At 37.7% G+C, this 19,816-nt stretch overlaps 1 protein-coding gene across 3 annotated transcripts in view; it reads right to left on the bottom strand.

Moving 5' to 3' along the window:
• Positions 1 to 19,816, bottom strand: part of LOC140666242 (zinc finger protein rotund) — a 151,967-nt gene that overhangs the window by 88,702 nt on the left and 43,449 nt on the right. For 2 of the 3 annotated variants that reach the window (XM_072893198.1, XM_072893199.1), the window contains exon 2: positions 10,120 to 10,374. In XM_072893198.1, the coding sequence (XP_072749299.1) occupies positions 10,120 to 10,374 (255 nt within the window). Of the gene's footprint in view, positions 1 to 10,119; positions 10,375 to 13,962; positions 14,317 to 19,816 lie in introns of those variants that run through there. The other variant, XM_072893197.1, reaches the window with a different exon arrangement.

The raw sequence follows: 19,816 nt of genomic DNA, 5'->3' as shown, positions 1-19,816 counted from the left end.
TAGGGGAGGTCAGGTAGCCGGGATGGTTTTTTTATCAGCATCATCGAGCCAAGTTTAGAACTTTCTATCCGTGTCATCGAGCCAACTTTTCTGATTTCGTATTACAAATTGAATTACATATAGAAGTTTCAGTTACACGAAAGTGCGGCCATATTGGAAATTTCTGCGCGAGATATTTCTGTAATCGGCCGTATTAATTTAACATCATCATATATTAACGCTATTTTCATCGAAATGTTTAACTGGTTGAAAGTTCCCAATTCAACGAAAAATGTATATTACCCCCAGAAAATCTATCGCGCGCGCGCGCGAGCGATCTACTTTTTTCACCCGAGAAATGACCACAGAAATGACCATAGTTCGCGCAGCGTCGTAAACTTTTAACGGAAGATAAGAGAAGCTTGTTTGTTATTATTCGAAGACGTTTTTTTACGACTTACGCGAATGTCTTTCTGTAAATATTAGGAAGAAGCGTTTCGCTATTGTACGTTTCTTCAAAGTGCAGCCCCGGGTTCTGCGATGTGCGGTGCTTCCTTTTTCTCACTTTTCTTCCTGATCCCCTCCCCCACCTCGTGTCCCTACCCCTTCGGCAGAGCGCCCCTGGTCCCCCTCTTGCCCGCCTGCCCTTTCCCCATTCTGCCGCTGCTCCTTTTTCCGGGTCGAATATCGATCCTGATATTTCTCCTTGGTTTTTTTCTTCCTTCGTACGCTCGTCATTTCCAGGCGTTCGTTCTTCCCTTTTCACCATGTAGCCAGAAGAAGTTATATTCCACGATCTTTAGAATAAAATATTATCTTTTGTTCAAGTTAGCTCGAATCGCACAATCTCTTTCTATTCGGACAATTTTATAACAATAATGCAACAAATATTGAATAAAGTTTCAAATGTTTTGAAAATCGTAATAAATTAATAATATATGATTTATTCACACTTTATTTTTATGTTCATTTATTCATATATCATTTTCACGTTTATTTTTTTAAATATGTATATATATATATATATATATATATATATATATATATATATATATATATATATAAGATTTAATACTTATTTCACAATATAGTTTTCTGTTGTGTTCATTGCCATTACATTTGTAAAAATTATTGTAAATTATAAAATTATAAACACACGTTCAATTATATAAAAGATTATCAACATAAGTTACAATGTTCTTCTTTTGTAATATTATTGTTATTTTTTTTAGCCTAACTGTATCCATGGTATATAATGTATAGTATTTAAAAAATTTTATTTTAATTAATTTTTTTCGCCGTGATTAAAAAATGTGACGAGGTAGTAGCCGATAGTCTAAAATATACGACAAAAAGAGATTTTGAACGTGCAACAATATCTGGACAGAGTCCTATGTAATAAAAACGATATTTAAAATTTCTTGCGGTACGAAAATTGGAAAAACTAGATCAAAATTATTCGCCCCCTACACTCGATGACGCGTTAGCTGCTACAGCGAAATAATTTTACAGTGATACTGCGTATTCGGTGCCTTATGGAAGAATCGGTTAACGCTTAATATTGATATAATCCGCGAAAATAATGGATTCATCCGTCTAGACGAGAGAGAACGACGAATATCTCCATAATATTTTCCAGGCAAGTATTGAAAATCTCATTTTATCGTCAGCATACTGTCGTTCCTCAAAGCCCCCGGCTCGCCTTCCTCGATTTCTTCCTTTTTCCACCTTCGTTCTTTCCCGCCCTTCTTTTTTCCGCAGTTCAATATCGATCCCGGACTGTTTTTCCTTTTTTTTCTATTTCTACGAGTGCCGCCCTTTTTCCCACCCTTTCCCGCTTTCATCGGACGAAGAACGAACCCGCGACTTCCTCCGCTGTGTATGTGCGCATGTGAGTGTAATCGGTACTTTATAAAAATATTCTCGATTGCTCTGCAGTATCGAAGAAATCGCCAATCGTACTGGTCGGTCGCAGAATAAACCGGCGTTCATTGAAGGCAATGATCTTAGACTAAAAGTGCACTTGAAGCTTGTATTCTCGAGGACAACACTCGACAGCAAAAATCCCGAATGCACACAACTGAGAGAAATATTGCCCTTAATTCTGCGGCCTCCGAGAGCTATAGAAACTTTCAAGACTAAATAGCTTCCCCCTAAAGTAAATCGCAGCTTTATACGTCATTCATACTTCGATACAAAAACAGTTGATTAAATTGACTGTTTCATAATTTAATATTAATATAAGATTAAAATTTTATTTATATATAAATAAAATTTTATAATAAAAACAATTAATAATCTAGAATAATAGAAATGTATATTTATATTATAATATGCGGTTTCAAGTAAACGATTTAATAAATATTTTCACACACACACACACACATGTATGTACATTTTTTCAGGTTTAAGAATTCTCTATCTTTTTCATCACGTTGATATGTGTGATATCAGTCATTATCAGTCATCAGAGAAAGATGCGAAAATAAAAGCTGACCTCTTTGACCTGTCTACAGTAAAAGCAAGCCGTATTAATTCCATTAAATGCAGGTCGAAAATAAATTTCATGAAATATTTACTTTCTTTTGTTAACGACATTACCTATAAATCCGTATTTTCATCCACATTTAGAAAGCGAACAGTGTGTTGTATTTCTAGATATACAATTGATTTCATTACTAAGTTCAATAAAAAATTGTTGACCCTATAATATAAAAAAATATGAAAAAAAAAAAAAATTAATATTTTATAACCAACTCTTAAATAAATATACTCTTTGTCTGCCTCTTTTATAAATGATATATTTCCTAATCTATCTTTTCTTTTTGTAACTTAAATATTTTATTCGGTGCAAACACATTTCTTTTTAAAATCCGTCAAATATTAAAAAAAAGATGGCGAAAACATTGATAACTATAGTTTTCTTCAAAAGTCTGATATTTTTCGCATTTTTCTTTTGTATCTTATCCTTCTTTCCTTTTCATTATTTCTTTTTGTCAGGTCAAATATCGATTCTGACATTTCTTGTTGATTTTTTCTTCTACAATTCCAGCTCTTCAGACAACAATTTTTACAACATTTTCTGTTCCTTCTTTTCCTTTGTTAAGTTGTAAAGAATGATGAATCCTTTTTAAGAAATCGAATCCTTTTTAAGAATCGAATAGCGTTCAATTCGCGAGATAAACGCGGCGATATTCAAAGCTTGTCCTTTCGAACTTTCTTAACGTACCGACACCTTGACTGAAACTTTTTGAGAATCTCTCGAAATAACTGAAAGTTTCGTGAAACTTAATTGTGGTAAGAAGAAAGTACTTGAAAGTTTAATTGCATCACTTTAAATTGCTATATCTGATTATAATTTTCTCAATACGTATTTGCTTGTATGATAATTATTGTAAAATTTTCTCAATAATTCTTCAATTTAATCAAAATTCCATTCACAAATTAAGAGCCTAAATTTTTTTCACTTTTATTATTACTTTTATTTTTCAAATTATTATACATCTCAATAGCTTGTTGATAGCTTGATTTCATAATAAATTGTGAATATTATCGGACTATTGCATTATTTCTTAATGATAGACTTTTGAGATGTAAATCAAATCAAGTTATCATTAGCAATAGTTAGCGATCCAGTTAAAAATGTATTTAATATTGAAAAATAGAGTTTTTATGGATTAAATTTATGAAATGTGAATAAAGAGTTTTTCTTATAATTAATTTAGGTTTAACTTTTAAAAAATTTTAATTTAATAAATTTTTTAAACTATTAATATTTAAACTCATATTAAATCGTACATTGTTTAATTATCAAGCTATTTCATTGATTAGAATATATCCCGATGTTGGATACTTTCTAAAGAAAAGTATTAGTTGTTTAATTTTTTTTTTTAATTTTTTATTAAGATCCAATTTTGTATATCTATATAAAAAATTCGACTTGATTCGACTTCGCAATTAGAAATTGTCGCATAAACGATTTCCCAGAACATAGGCTTTTTAACCGTTACGATCGATCGAATGTAACACGATGGCGTCTGCTACTCGTCATTAAAAAACACGTGGCCCTTGGAAAACACTGGCCTCTCTGTTTCTTCGCGGCGCCCTTTGCTCCGCGCGTTACTTTTGAAGAGACGACGATGCGCGACGTATTAATTGCCTCCTTTTAGTACCCTGTGCAATTTTACGTATGGATCATTCATCTCTTGAAAGCACACAGTGGGATAAACCGATTTCTTAATCACATAACGTGGATAATTCATCGCACAACGTGATAATATCATTAGCAATATCAATTAGAGGAAACGATTAATAACGTAAAATCCCTAAAAAATAAAATCTCAATTTATAATTTTTACTAGATATATTGCAATTCTAATTTAGCGAAAAAATTCAAATTTAAATAATTATCACTTTGCACGGAGTAGCTATTATGTTAATTTTAATGAGCTAATCTCTCTCTCTCTCTCTCTCTCTCTCTCTCTCTCTCTCTCTTTCTTTAAAGAGCTTAAAAATATTTTATATAAAAAGGAGAGAAATAAATGTATCGAATAATTTAATGTATGTACATTATTTTTTTGAACGTGCCATATAATAACAATTAAAAAACCTAAAATATTCTACATAAAAAAAATGTATCACTATATAATTGAATATCACAAACGTAGACATCATAAAAGAAAAATATAAAAACATCAGAAATTTATTAGAATTTTCTTTTAAACAAAAATGTAATACTTTAATTGTATTTTGTGCGCAGTACGATTTACATCCAATATATTAATTAATATATTAATCCAATATATTAATTAATTTTACATCCAATTAATTAATTTTTCAGTTTAACTTTATATATTATAATTTAATTATCATTTAATTTAAATTTTCTTTGCTAGATATATTTAAACATATGCTCGGAAAATAAAAAATATTACGCGTTAAGAAGATAGCTTCTTTATGTCGCGTCTGTCGAACGCTTTCGACCCGGTGGCCGTGTTTCGCGCACTGAAGATCGTGCAGGAAAATCTCGAGAATCCTCACCTGTCGTCGTAGCGCGAATCAAACGAGGTACGAAAGCGGATAATTATGATCGATGACGAGGACGAGGATCTCCCTTAAGCGCGGCTCCCAGGGCCACGGTCACGTACGCGACTTACGACGTGCTCTCTCAGTACATACGTCCTCCTCTCGTACCTGACGATCCCTCAAGAACGCGTCGCGCGCGGTTCCCATATCACCGATGCAGAAATTCAAATTCGCTGTCATTAATAAAAATTAAAGAGACATCAAGAGCTGGTCTACTAGACCGGGTCACCCGAGGCTCTCTTCGGCCGTCCGTGCGTGCGTGCGTGCGTGCGTACGTGTGTGTGTGTGTGTGTGTGTGTGAATGTGTGTTTTTCAGGGTGCAGCCGCATGTAGGGACCTAGGGCCCACGGGCCAGCCACTTTTATCTTACCTGCCACGGGACAATAGCGTGAGACTATGGGCCCTTTGTACTTGGCTTTCAGCATGATCTGCATATGCGCCCCTACGGTACGCGCCCGGGGCCGGCTATCTCGCGTCGTCGAGAAACTATATGCGGTTTTTTCACCCGGATCGGTTCCGGAGCGGAGTAAGCCGCTATTCGCGTCTTCGGGTGCCGGAAGCACCCGAAGCTGCTTTTTTACTCCTCCCGATAGAACGGGTGCTAATTTTTTTTTTTGTCAATCCTTTAACGGTGCACCCTCGCGGAAAACGGTACATTCTCGCGATGAATTCTCAGTCACGTCTCGAGGTACGGTCGACCAACCGCGACTTTCGTGCTAACAATTCTTTATCATGATATTTAAAATGTGAGGAAATTTATATGCATTTTTGCCATTTTTTTATTACATTTGCTTCTATTAAAAAAATGTATACATTTTAATATATTCCTAATCACATTCGTTATTACGAGAGAAATTAATTATATTAATAATTGCAACAAGATATTTGTTAATAAAATAAAAATAAAAGGTTTTTAAATTTAATTAGATAAAATTTGAAAGAAATCCATTATATATGTATCGAATTTCGTAAAGAATATGTAAGTACATCAAGAAATTTTATAAATATTAAAATCATTTTTACAGATTTAATTTTAAATCAGGTGGTCACATAATAGTAAATTCATTGCAGCGTCTCACAGAACACAATACGAAGGACTAAAAATCACTGAAGAAAACTGTTTCCACGTGGATGAGCAGGGAGATGAACGACGAACGCGATTGAGAAGGGAGGGTACGCTAGAAACTATATATACAGAAAAAGGACCGCCATAACTCTATTCTAGGCCCAAATGTTGTGACACCGCCACCATAAAGGACTCCGTGTTAGGTCGATGTGTAAACGTTATGTGCTTTCATTGTTTCTGTTGTGCAACTGACAATCTTTTCTGCGTCGTAAGGGTTCTCGAAAAATAGAAATGCAATGATGATATGACAAAAGCGAACGAGAAAAGCAAATCCATGAGAGAATTCGAGATCCGCAAATCTTACGATGCAACGATCTTTTTAGAGATGTATCATTTGTATGTATGGGTATTTGTAATATTATTATATGTATACAATAATATCGCTTATTTATGTTTCTCAATCATTTTTATCATAAATTACGGAATCTAGAATATAACAATGAGACTAAAATAAATACAACTAGCATAATAAATACTTTACAACTTTAATCATAAATATACATTTACAACTTTAATCATAAATAAGTAAATAAAACGAGATTTTTAGATTAATAAAATAATTAAATTGTAAAATTAATCTCTCAACATTTATTTAGAATAATATTAATATTTACTTAAGAATAATTTTATTTAAAATATTAATAATAATTATCAATAATGCTAACAAAAAAACGATGCATAAAAAAAATTCTATAGAAATTATTTGAAGAAGAGAGTATATTTCAATATGCATAAAATACATTCCTATTCATATGAAAGAGATACTGAATGCAGAAGTAAAAAAAATTGTATCAGAATGTTTTTTTGTTACACAATGACACGATATAAATTTCTTCATTTGAAACTTTCATTTCACCGTTTCATTTTATTTAATACGAAGCGTACGTTAGTCCTGCTACTTTTTTTCTGTGACAGCGCGTTGCCCTACGAATTCATTAGCCAATCGGAGAAGACGGCTTCGTCACCCAGAGGCTACGCGTAGATAGAAAAAAATTTTATTTCGACACTGGTCCCTTAACGAACGGTCCCGGTACCGAGACAATGCCTTACTTCTCCCCATTTTTTTTTGTCTCTCGCCGAACGGAGACAAAAATCCCGTTGCGCGATTTGCATGCCGGCTGTCGCTGTTGCGCTGAAGCTGCGCGGAGAAAAAGCCGAAGAAGTAAAAAAGTGCTACAGGGGTTGCGCAAACCATTATTTTAATTTTCGTACAGCTACACCGTGTCGAGGGGACGAAAATGACAAGAGAAGAAGAAGGAAAGTGCAAAAGAGAAAAAAAAAAAACGAGAAAGAGAAGACGATGGAGAGGGGACGAGGGGATAGTTACGGAGGATAGAAAAGAAAAGGATGGAGTCTTCCTTTGCATAATCTTCGTCAGGGGTGGTGTTTCGCGCGAGGCCAAGGACTCCTCTCGCACGAAGAACCATTTCGGGTGCCGCCAGTAGAAGATGCGAGAGCGGCCGAAGGTGTTTTGCATCTCGTCGGATAAAACGACGCCGGATCCGGCGGGATGAGACGCACCCCTTCTTCATTGCCGAGAGAAATTACCCTAAAGAACGCCTCTAAGCGTTTTAAGGGATTATGGTCGGGCAGGCGTAAAAAAACCCGCAAAAAGGGGTTGACCACCCGCTGGGCAAAACCGGCGACAGATTACAACCCCCGAAAACGTGTTACTGATTTCGCACATGACACAGTTATATACGCAACACAATGTTAGCTGTGCGCTTACATACTACTCTCATACATTCTCTTCATTTTTTCGTCACTGGTATTTTTTTCAATACTAATTTTGTAACCCAGAATATATCATTATTAAAATTATTACATTTATGTTAAAAATTGTAGCAATATAGATTTAGTAATTAATAGCTCATTCGTATTATTAAAGAGAAAATTCGAGATTTTTAATTTAAGACCTAACGGTTTCACGACCGACGAATAATCGTTGGTCATGAGTCGTTCAACGAGATAACACGATCATCCCCTTGAAAGAAGCCAAAGAGCTCTTCCTCGCCCGTATGCGCCATATGCAGATTGGTCGATTGTCTTGTAGGCTCATTCTTTTTCTTCTCCCATCTCTATCGCCCCCTCCCCTCCGAAAACTTTCACGGACGGTGTCCCGTGAGAATACCAGAGACATTAGCATGCCGCGGATTATTTAAATCGTCCCCCCGTTGTCGTAGTTCCTTGTTTTTTCCCGAGGCCTCCGCGATAGTCCCATGGCGTGGGTCCCGCGCGAGCACCCATAACCATAGACAAAAACCGGGTGAGCCTTCAACGGAAAGAAGAAAAAGAGGAGGAGGGGAGGAGAGAAAGAGAGAGAGAGAGAGAGAGAGAAAGAGGGACGATAAACGATGCCTCGGGATAACTCTTCCGCGTGCTACAGGTTCTACGACCGATAAAGAGCGTCCTCGAGATGTCTACCGCTTCCATTCACATTCAAATCCGGTCCTTTCGTACCGTACGAAGATAGAAGGCACACCCTAATTTCAGTCTTGGAAAAACAAACGAGTCCTCTGTGATCGAGGATTCTTTATGATCTTTTTGAGTAATGGGAGCGCAACGCTTAGAAATGAGAAAAATGGAGCAAAATATTTTAGATGTGCGTCAAACTCTCAAATAAGTTTGAAATATTTTCTTTTTTTATTTCAAAGAGTCATTTATTTAATTTATCATGCCTTTGTTAATTATCTCGTCGATTGCGTCCTAAATGAATCGCTCTAACTGATTAACGCAAGAAAAGCTCTACCTAATTATCACTATCGATTTAAACGACTAAATTACTACGTCACTATTATTCACGTTTTTCTCTTATTTATTCGCCTTCACACGAATGCGCTTATGCTTTTTCTCCTCTCCCTCGAAAGTCTTTTTTTCGCGCTTCCGTCTATTTGTTTTCTTCCTTTTTTTATTCCGAGATGGAACCCGACGAAAGAACACTACTATGTAAAACGATTTTCAACCCTTTTTGGCGCCCTTTTTCACTGTCGTTTTTCGAGTCGTTTGTACCCCATCTTGCCTCTCACCCCCATCCTTTCCATTTCGATTTTACTGCTTCACCCTTTCCCTGCTTTTTCGCAGTCTTTGTCTCTTCCTCTCTTGACGGTCTCCTCTAATCCAGTCTCGTCTAAATTATGCAGGATTCTCGTCCGGAGATAGCACGCGAAAGGGTGGAGGGAAAAAAACAAAATCAAAACAGGGGTAGAGTATTCCCCGTCCCGCTAACACCGCGCATTAAAAAAAAAGAGGATGTCGGACGGGGATTTTTTTCTACTATTTCCGAAGCTTTGGTGCCGTTGTTGCTGCGCATTTAACGGTGTCTTTCTTCCGACCATTTTTAATTCAGTCAACGTTCTTTTTTTTTTATTTCTTTTTCGTTCTCTAACCGTTCCTTTCTTTCAATGTTCTTTTTTATCAATTCTTTTGTCGCGACTGCAGCTTTTGCCAAGTCTGCAAAAAAATGTGGCTATAGGAGAATAATTCAAGACTCGATGGTATTTGTTAGATACTGTAATCCTTTAAGAGACACAAAAGTTAATTAGAGCTGCTCCTATTATTATCTACTTTACGAATATCTTGGTTCATTTTGATGTACAAAGAATTAATTACGTATTTATTGATTGATATTTGATCTACTCACTCGTTTTATTATACTGTATATAAAAATGTTTACTTTTATATTTTATCTGTGCGATTAGCAATAATTGTTAATATTGTTTCATTCTCTTGTTTGTACGAAGCAATGTCTTGTAGAATAGTAAAATTGTTTTCTTCGAAGACTTTTCTCTCGCGACATAATAGTCTAACAATAAGAAAGGTAATCTAAAATTAAGTTGAAAGAGACTTTAAAATCGTGGTGATTTCTTAGAATAGTTGCCGATATGCTGAAATGTCAATACTATGAATGATTGTAATAAAAGCGTACTCACGTCACTGGAAAGGCCATTGTTCCACGGATAAGGCGGTTGAGGTGGGGATTGTTGTTGATGGTGAACACCGACGCCAGTGGCCGAGTGCGGATTGTGAATATGTTCCGCCATGACACTAACCCAATGGGCCAGACCACCACTACCGGTGGTCGCTGGGCCCGTACCACCTGTTCCGGTCCCACCCGTCCCTCCGCCGCCACCACCACCGCCACCACCGCCTTCTTCGCCACCCTCCGACCATGCAAACGAGTTCTTCTGTAAAGAAGTATATTATCCATTAAGCATATATTAAGCATAATTTTCCTTTAAAAGCGTTTAAATTTATTTCGTAAAACAAGATGATACCAGTAAAGACTATAAATAAAAATCATATCTTTGATCTTAATGCTCTTTTCTACACATATCAAATTATTTATATTAATATATATTGCTTATTTATATTTATGTTATATACAGAAATATATTTGAGAAATTTTGAAAGCGATTAACTTCAAAAAGAAATTTAACGCGTGTCGTGTGTTCTCAAGAATGTTAAATTGAATGTAAAATTGACAAGTATAATTAATTACAAAAGTCGATATCTTATGACTTGATAAATTTTGGACCGAAGAAATCTTCCTTGCATTAATCACAGTGATTATTTAACTCGTTCATTGTCTGACTGGCGAGGCAGTATTCATGATCGAGTGCGCGCGAGAAGAGTTAGCCCATTAATAAATTGATCGATGAATTGGCTGGCATAGAGCCAGAAAATGTTTGACGTAAAAATACCTAAACTCATTACATGGCTTTTCATTGCAAAGTTCGTTTCTAATTTCGTTCCGTTATATTGAATTCCGTGATATTAAATTAAGTATTGCGAATAAAATAGAATCTATATTTATTATTTATTTAACTATTTAACTATCACTTTATTTTCTTATAATTATTTCATGTATGCGTAATAAAATATATTAATATTTACAATTTATCTGTTAATTCTTTATTAATCTAATATTTGTTAGAAAAATTGAAAGATATTTTCACATTTGACATCTTTAAACTCCTTCACGAATATATCGTAAGAAAATCTGATAATCACGACATATAGATTATTCTATATATGTATAGCGGTCAACATGCAAATTCGAGTATAATTATACCGATGTGCGGCACTATCGACCGCGGGAGACATCGTAAGAAATTCATAGCCTCAGACAAAGACGAGAAAATGTACGTCGCGCAGGCGATAGCCAATCGATATGTCGTCGAATCAGAGAGGAGCGATGAGCACGGCGACTGTTATAAAAGTAGATGCAACTGGAATCATCTTTGCAGGACGCTCTCGTGATTCGTTTTTGCAAGCGATATCGGCACATTATCTGTTTTCGTTCTAATAAAAATTGTTCTATTCATCGCGAGCAAAATTGTGTTGAAATTCAATAATACTATATTAACACCCTTTTCCCAAATTCAATATATAATCCTTTTCTTGAACGAAGGCTGTTTCGCTAATTGTTAGTAAATTTAAAAAATTAATTTTGTTTCAATTGGTGCTTTTAAAAAGCGATTCCAAAGCGGATTTTAAAATAGTGCATTTATTTTTTTAATTATTTTTTTTTACTGATAAGTGAAACAAGTATCTCTTCTCTTTCTTTTATGATTATTATGATATTCTTTATGTGTTTCTGTTTATTATTTTTTTCTCGTTAAATTTACAATAAAATATATCAAATCTTTTAGATAACTTTAAAATAATTTCACGCAATTCTACCGATTTTTTTTCGCACAAAATAAAATTTCGGTCCTTCCTGATACAGCTAACTAGTCACGGTAAATCATTAATTAAGGGGGCTTTAGTTCGAAATCGTTAATTGTTCGCGCAACAGTGCATCGTGAGAAAAACGTGTTACGAATCGTAAGAATAATTATTAGTCTGTCGAATAACTATCCCCCAAAGCTTACCAGGGGTTATTTCTTAAGGGAGCCTCAAAGGGGGATGACGCATTTCATTATTGCGATTAACTTAATTGCACGGTCTCGAAACACGCAGTACGACGTCCGTAACATTTTTTTCCTTATGCTCAATAGCTCCAAATATAATAAAATCTATATTACGCGAGAAGCAATTATTTATTAATTAGTTACTGGAAATAGATGCGTTCGTTTTCGATCTATCTATCGATTGTAAGCTGAGAATATTTTATTTCGATTTTAACTTTTTGATGCAGTTACAACGTCAATTAAATCAAAATCTTCTTTAATCTTAATAATAAAATAATAAGAAAAATATTATTAAATTGTTCCATAGTAAAAAAATATAATTTGTGATAAAAATTCTATATCGTAAATACACATATTGTGTATATATGTGATCGATTAAGTAATATGTCTTACAATTAGAAAAAAAATCATTTCTTTTGAAAAACATAAAAAGCAATAAGTTTTGTACAATTGAAACGAGGCAAATCTGCAGGTGTATGTATATTTGGGTCAGAAATCGTTGTAGACGCTGAGATTAAAACGAGCTAAAATCATATGCTAAGAAAATGTTTTTTGTAGTTGCAATTTAAATGAAAATAAAAGAAGACAACAGGAAATCATCCCTGGCGTGTTTTATTGCGCTGTAGCAAATTAATAAATTAAAACAAAAATAAATTTAAAAAGCATCAGCATTTTAAAATCAATTTAAAAAAAAATTAATTTAATTAATATCTTTTCTTAAAGTAACATTTAAATTGCTACTTACAACTAATATATTTTGCATGTAAACATGATGAAACATATATTGAGTAACAAAAATTAATGTTAATGTTAATGTTAATAAAATTAAATATTCTTATAATAAAATTTTAAATAAATTTGTGAACTTTTTAAAATTTCACAGTCACTTTTATACTTATTTTACTAATTCACCTCTAACCGCGCGCGTAAAAATTTAACACTTTTGTAATTGTATAATCACTATTTTTTTGAATGCAGTTTTTTTTCAAATTTTTTCACAGATTTTTTTCCAATCTCATGTGGAGAAGATTTAAAAAAAATTAGTACGTAATAACACGATTCAATTACAAAAACACAATCTTCATTCGGAATTAAAAAAAAATCAAAACAAATAAACAGTGTAATGAAACATCAAGATTCTGAAATAAAACACTTTGAGAATATTTGAAGGGAACTGTCAAGAAAACAGAGCGAACCGAACAAACAGAATCTCAGCATAGTCTCTCACGTTTTTATGCTCTTGTTACGCGAAAACTCTCGTTGCCGTTAACTATGCTCTAACTTTTTAACCGACAACTTATAATACCGACGACGAACAAGCAGCTACGTTAAGATATATTTTTATCTCGCACACAGTTTCACCGACCTGTCAACTGGCTTTTAACTCTTCGCTAACTATCCTCACGATCATTGGCGACATCGCTTATGTCCTCCTACACTTGGCGCTTTTCCACCACGCTTCCGTTCATATACTCCAATATACCATAAGTAATATATCTTCGTGACATTTGTTAAACGAACAAACAATTATGGGAATATTTGAAGAAAAGCTCTAATTCTATTTTTTTTTTAAATTTAAACACGAATGATATACAGACGTATATAGAATTATGTGTACGCATATATTTTGAATTATATAACATATTGATGGAAAACACAAGCACATGAATATGTAAATTATTAAATTATGTCCGAATTCATTACACTTGTGACCCTCTCTTACGTGCGAGATGTCAAAGAGACAAATTGACAATGCGCATGCATAATATCACTCTTGTTATATTGCAATAATATAATAACAGTTTGCAACAACAAGCAATGCAATGACAATACAAAATTGTTCAGCGACTCGAATCTAACCTCATCGTGATCTTCCCGATGAAGCGCTAAGTTTCTCGGAAAGGCGGGCACGCTGCTGACGGTCAAGCCCTTCAGGTCCTTTAACTCCTTCAATGCTCCGAGCGCGTTTAAGTTGTCCTTCAGATTCGCTAGATTGAAGTTAATCCCCTGCTCTTTGAAATTGAGATGCCTGTTGAGCACAGTTTTGCCTAACGCGCTCGCCAGCAAGCTGTTGTACAGCTCGTTTCGTAGAATAAACTTTCTTTCGGCACTGTTGTCATCCTTGCTCGACACGTCGTTCGAGGAATCCGAGTCTACCTCGACGGAAGAGTTTGAGACGACACTCATCGTGGACATTTTACCGTTCTCGTTACACTAATCCGACGCAGTGAAAAATATCTTTCTAGATGTCGATGCACGAAAAGCACCTCTTTCTTGGTCTCCTTCGCTTGGTATTCTCTTTTTTCTACTTTTTATCTCAACAAAGGGTGAGTTTCAAAATCGCAAGGACCTAATAAAATACCTGTACATGTGTTCCTTGTATATGTATATAGGAATATATAATTAAATAGGTTCTTAAATTGTGTATATATATATATATATATTTATTTATTTATTTATTTATTTATTTGTTTGTTTATCTATTCAATAATCTCCTTTTATTTATTTTTACTTCGTACTCGTTTAAGAGGATAAAAACGCCGCGCGGCGTGCGCGGTCTGGGAAATTGCTTCAAGAGCCCACGTGGCACATTAACGTACAGTTAAAAACTGCTTAAAGAGCTGCAAGGTTGGCTTCCGAAGTCGAGTGTATTCATCCACAAGTTCCATGTTGTCTCGAAAAAAATAGGTTTCCTTCCGCGCATTGTGGCTTTGCGCGGAAAAGGATTCAAGGGAAACGACGTGTCTCGTCTTCGTTCGCGCCTCGAGCTTTCTGTTTTATTGCCTGTTAGCGGAATCAGACGCCATAAGACACAAGTACGTTGCTTATTTATTCCGCCTTCTCCCTCTCGTCTTGGCAGAGAAGGCGCTCTTCGCTGTTGTACAATTAACTCCTAAACTGTATTATTACTATCACTATGATTGTTAGCGGACTAGTATCGAGGACTAAAGCGCTCCTTTCCTCCTCCTCCTCCTCCTGTTGGGTATTTCTTCTCAATCACACTTGTAATTTCGCGCTCATAATTCATACGGCCGAGGAGGAGTTTTCGTTTCTTTAATGTATTTAAATTTATATTATTAGTGCGCGCCGTGTCTTGTGACCGGCGCGAATTCGAAGGAAAAAAGACCGCGTTACATTTAGGAACTTTTGCGCGCGCAGCTCATTACGCATGGCCGCGGGCTTTCTAATTGGCTGGTTAATTAGCGCGGGAGGCTCCATTCTCGTCGCGGACACGAGGTTTCGACGTGCGTCATCTCTCGGTCTCCTTTAATCCTCCTTTTTTTTTTAAATCTCTTTCTTTCTTTTTCTTCCTTACTATTCCTCCCTTATTTCTCTCTAATTATCGCTCCCTTAATTTTCTAATCTTTGGGCTAAAACACGTGAAAAATAGGAACTTTGGTTGATCGTCTGGGATCTCTCCCGTTTTCGCGACATTAACGTCGATGTTGCCCCCTCTTCGTTAAGATTTGTCCCTTAGCGAGAATACGCAGCATCTTCCCCGGACTCGCCTTCCTCCACCTGGTCGGATCTCTCCGTCGCCAGGAAGAAGAAGAGGAAGAGGAAGCACTGAAAGAGGCAGAAACATCTTCCTCGGTGGCGCGAGATGGCATCGAGTAGCATCCCCTTAAGCCTCCGTTACGTCCGGCGGCGTCATTCTCATGGCGTATTCGTGGAACTCGTTCAGGAGGCCGCGCGGCCCCCCTCTCTTCATCGTCGGCGTGAATGACGCGACTGTCGTCGGGCCAAGTGTGGCCGATCGGCACCGACGGATCTCGTTTAGGCCCGATTTGACGGGCCCACCAGGGCCCCTCGTAAATCACGGACGACGTAAGACTCTTTTCGCGCCGTTCGCTAGAGCAGTGGGGGGGGTAAATATTCGTTCAGTCGCACTCGAGCCTTAGTGGAGCGCAGATGATTTCGTTCCACCCCTGTGTATATACGGTATACACGTATGTGTCTTCTTGCTTTATATTTAATTGTGTAATGGGGTAAGTCTCGCGACAACCGCGCGCGACGTACACTCGCCGGTAACCATTCGCTTCCTTCTGTTTTGCGCGGCGGCTCGAGAAGGGGGTCGGCCTCTCGAATTCCAGTTTCTTATGTGAGCGCGACCGCGCGACTGGTTGATGCAGTCCGCGGCGGAGCATAAGGAAGCGGAAGCTCGGCGCTCTCTTTCTCCGTCCTTTTCTCTCCCTTTCTATCCTTCCTACTCCTACCGCCGTCTCCTTCCTTCTCGATCTCTCTTTCTCGCGCTTGGGACCAAGGAAAGGCGCGCACGCTTCGCCGTAGCCGCCGGCGTCGTCGTCGTCGTCGTCGACGTCGTCGTCGTCGTCGTAGTCGTCGTCGTCGTCGTCGTCGTCGTCGTCGTCGTCGTCGTCGTCGTCGTCGTAGTCGTAGTCGTCGTAGTCGTCGTCGTCGTAGTAGCCTCCGTCTTTTACTTCCTTTTCCTCCCTCTGGCCCCTCTGCTCTCACGCTCTCTCCTACTCGCTCGCTCGCTCGCTCTCTCTCTCTCTCTCTCTCTCTCTCTCTCTCTCTCTCTCTCTCTCTCTGTCTTTCTTAATCTTTTCTACCCTCCCTTTCTCCGTCGGTCTCGCGGACGCGCGGCGCCGCGTCGTGGTAAGAAGTGGTAGGTGCAAGTAAGAAAGAGAAAGAACTAGGAGGAATGAGAAAGAAAAAGAAAGTACGCGAGACAGAAAGAATCTCGAAAGGTGGAGGCGGAGGATGGTATTGCGGAGAGAAGGGAGTACGGCGAGAGGGGGATGAAAGTAGGGAGACGTAGCCCGCGAAGAAACAGATAAATATAGATATTTTTCCTTCGGACGGCCACCTGAGAAGGGGGTGCAAGTAAGAGGGCGATGGAGACGGTCCGAAGGGTGGGAGAGAAGATGGTAAGGAAGTAGAAGGAGGTGGGGGAGTGTGTTGCACGCTCGCTTCCCGCCCCCCAACCGAATTGGAAAAATGGAAATAATAAGAGTCGCCTCCTAGGGGGTTGCATGGCGCGCTGCATGAGAGTTTGGAGTCGGAGGCGGGGGAGGGCGGTGGCGTCAGGGTGGTAAAAGAGGTACGGCGGTGGAAGTGGGTGGATGGGGTGGTAGGAATTGTGCGCAGTGCAGCATGCGCTCTGACGACCAGAAAGCACACATCCAGGAATCGATGTGTGCGAGTGTCACGTGTGCTCGAAGCGAGGGAGAAGAAGTAGGGGCGGTTTGGAAGATCGCGGCAATTCTATGTGTATATCGTGCGCATCTGTGTATACTCGACGAAGAATACTTTGACGAATGTCAAAAGCAACATGGCTCTAAGCGCAGACTTTTTTCGGCATCCCTCGCGTAAATTAATCTGTCACCGCGGTATAGACACCAGTGCCGATGCAACGAATCTCATTTAACACGCGCTAAATTACTGTCGTTTTTTCTAGAGATTATTTATTTACCTTGAAGAAAGATTTTGAACAAAAAAGTGAAGAAGGATTATCCGAAAAGAATCTATAAATTTAATAATAGCTGTTCCAGTGTTTGCACAATTCAAATATTATTTAGTCTACTCATTCTATTTTCCTATTCCAAAACGCAAACATGAGCATTTAATTTATTATTCAATTTAATTCGATTTCAAACATATTAAAAAGTTTGCCAACTTCCTCGAAAAATGACGTCATAACGAAGGAAAATTCACTGAAACATTATAAAATAATCTGGCCACTTTCGGTGGGTCTCGAGCGTTATACGCTCGTTACGATCGATCGATGTAAAAGATTAATGCCAGTTAGCCCAGAGTACGGAATAATCGGCGCCACGAATATACCGTAGCCTCATTTTACGAAACGCTCGCAAATAACCGATGAAAGATGGGCCGCGGCCGCAGGTAGTGACGCGCTTCTTCTCGAGTGGTATCAGCTTTTCGGGTTAGTTTGGATGTATACACGCGCAAAAAGGAAAGAGAAAGAGAGAGAAAGAAAAAAGAACGTGACTCCCCGACAGCCTCAAAGATTCATTCTCCTTTTTAGCGGAGAATATAATCGGAGTGAAGGCACCGGTAGAGCGAGAAAAGGCGGGGAAGAGAGCTCGACGCACTCTAATACCTCTAATACCTCTAACGGTGCATCCCTAATTACCATTGTACCATTGGTATGTAGATAGCTTCGCACTATTGGAGAACCCTTTCTTCCTTCCGCCCTAAATAGCCCGATGAGACCACCGAACGCCACCACCCTTTCCTCTCCATTGCGGTGTCTCACATACCGCGTACAATATTATTTGTATTTTGGTTTATGGGGCGGAGCAAAAATCGAAAGAGAAGAACTTCGCCAGCGCCGTACAATCGTCCGTGCACGAAAAACTCGATTCCGTCTTCAATTTCTCATGCTTTCTCTGCATCGCATCCTCCGGGAAACGGTCGTTCCTCTTGTCATTCAGAACCCAGAGTATTACCGTTATTACGCTCGTCACGCATGCGAATGCGTTCTTGCCACTCGCGTGAGAAGTCACCCTTTGAAGCACCATGAAGTAACGCGTCGTGCGCAACCCCTGTTTTCTCTCCACTTTCCGATCCTATTATTGCTTATAAAGCAAAGTACATCATTACTTCGCTATCGCTATAATTGAAAAAATAAACTTTGAGAATTTTTGTCGATATTTACTCATCAAAATATTCCGCCAATTATCTCTTCTCAAGTTCATGATATAAATTAAAGTTACAATACCTAGAAATATCTAGGATTTAACGTATTTTCGAAGAGAATACTTTCTAACGAAATATATGACAAGAAGAGAAGTTCATATTAAAACTTGACGCTACTTTAACATTCACTCCGCTCAAAGAACAGCTTGGCGAGAGGCGCGAGGTAACGGAGTTACGAGAAGGCCACGAAGAAGAGGGCAACGAAAATTAAAGAAGCGCTAAGCCGGGCGCTAAACCGAAGAACCACTTGTTGAGCAGCTTGCGATGGCAGCACGCCGGTTAAAGGAAGATCGGAGCGACTCGGAAACGAGGGTGGAGAAGGGAAAGGGGTGCGACGGATGCGACGGCGACGAGGAGGTAGGGAATAGGGGGTAGAGTGTGCGGATATGCAGATGAGGGGCGGCCACCCCCGTGTAACTAACTTCTAACTTTCGCGTAACGGCCAGCAGCGGCTTTCCGCCAGTTTTACACCGACAGCCCTCGCGCGACGAGAGTTTTCGCTCTCCTCCTCTATTCTCTCCCCCTTTTCTCGTCCTTACAAAATTAAATGCCAGCAGCTCGCCTTCAACCTCGATCTCTCAACACGTTGGATTCTACAGCGAGGTCGATACGATCGATTTCGAGAATGATCGAAGAATCTTTAACGATCAGAGAACGTGATTTATTTTCTTTAAATGATTTTTCTTTCGTAGATACAAAAATATGAATACGAAATATAATATAAAATAATAAACATAAACCGATGTATGAAGCGTATTTCCTTAGCAATTCTTTTCTTACTTGCTGCTTCAATATCATTTTCTTAAAATATATATAATATGTATTAGTTAATATTTGTAATATATGAATACTATAGTTAAAATATATATTATAATATTTATATATGAATAATTTATAAATTATAAATTGTAGCAATAAATATAAATAATTCTGATAATAACAACAACAACACCTTAATCTAAACCTCGATCTAAATAACACTTGAAGAATGAAATAAAAGTGGGAAAAATGTAATTGTTAATGCGCGTATTTA

This window comes from Anoplolepis gracilipes, chromosome 5 (genome assembly GCF_047496725.1).
Source record: "Anoplolepis gracilipes chromosome 5, ASM4749672v1, whole genome shotgun sequence".
Lineage (NCBI taxonomy): Eukaryota > Metazoa > Arthropoda > Insecta > Hymenoptera > Formicidae > Anoplolepis > Anoplolepis gracilipes.
This window is presented reverse-complemented; position numbering and strand designations above follow the sequence as displayed.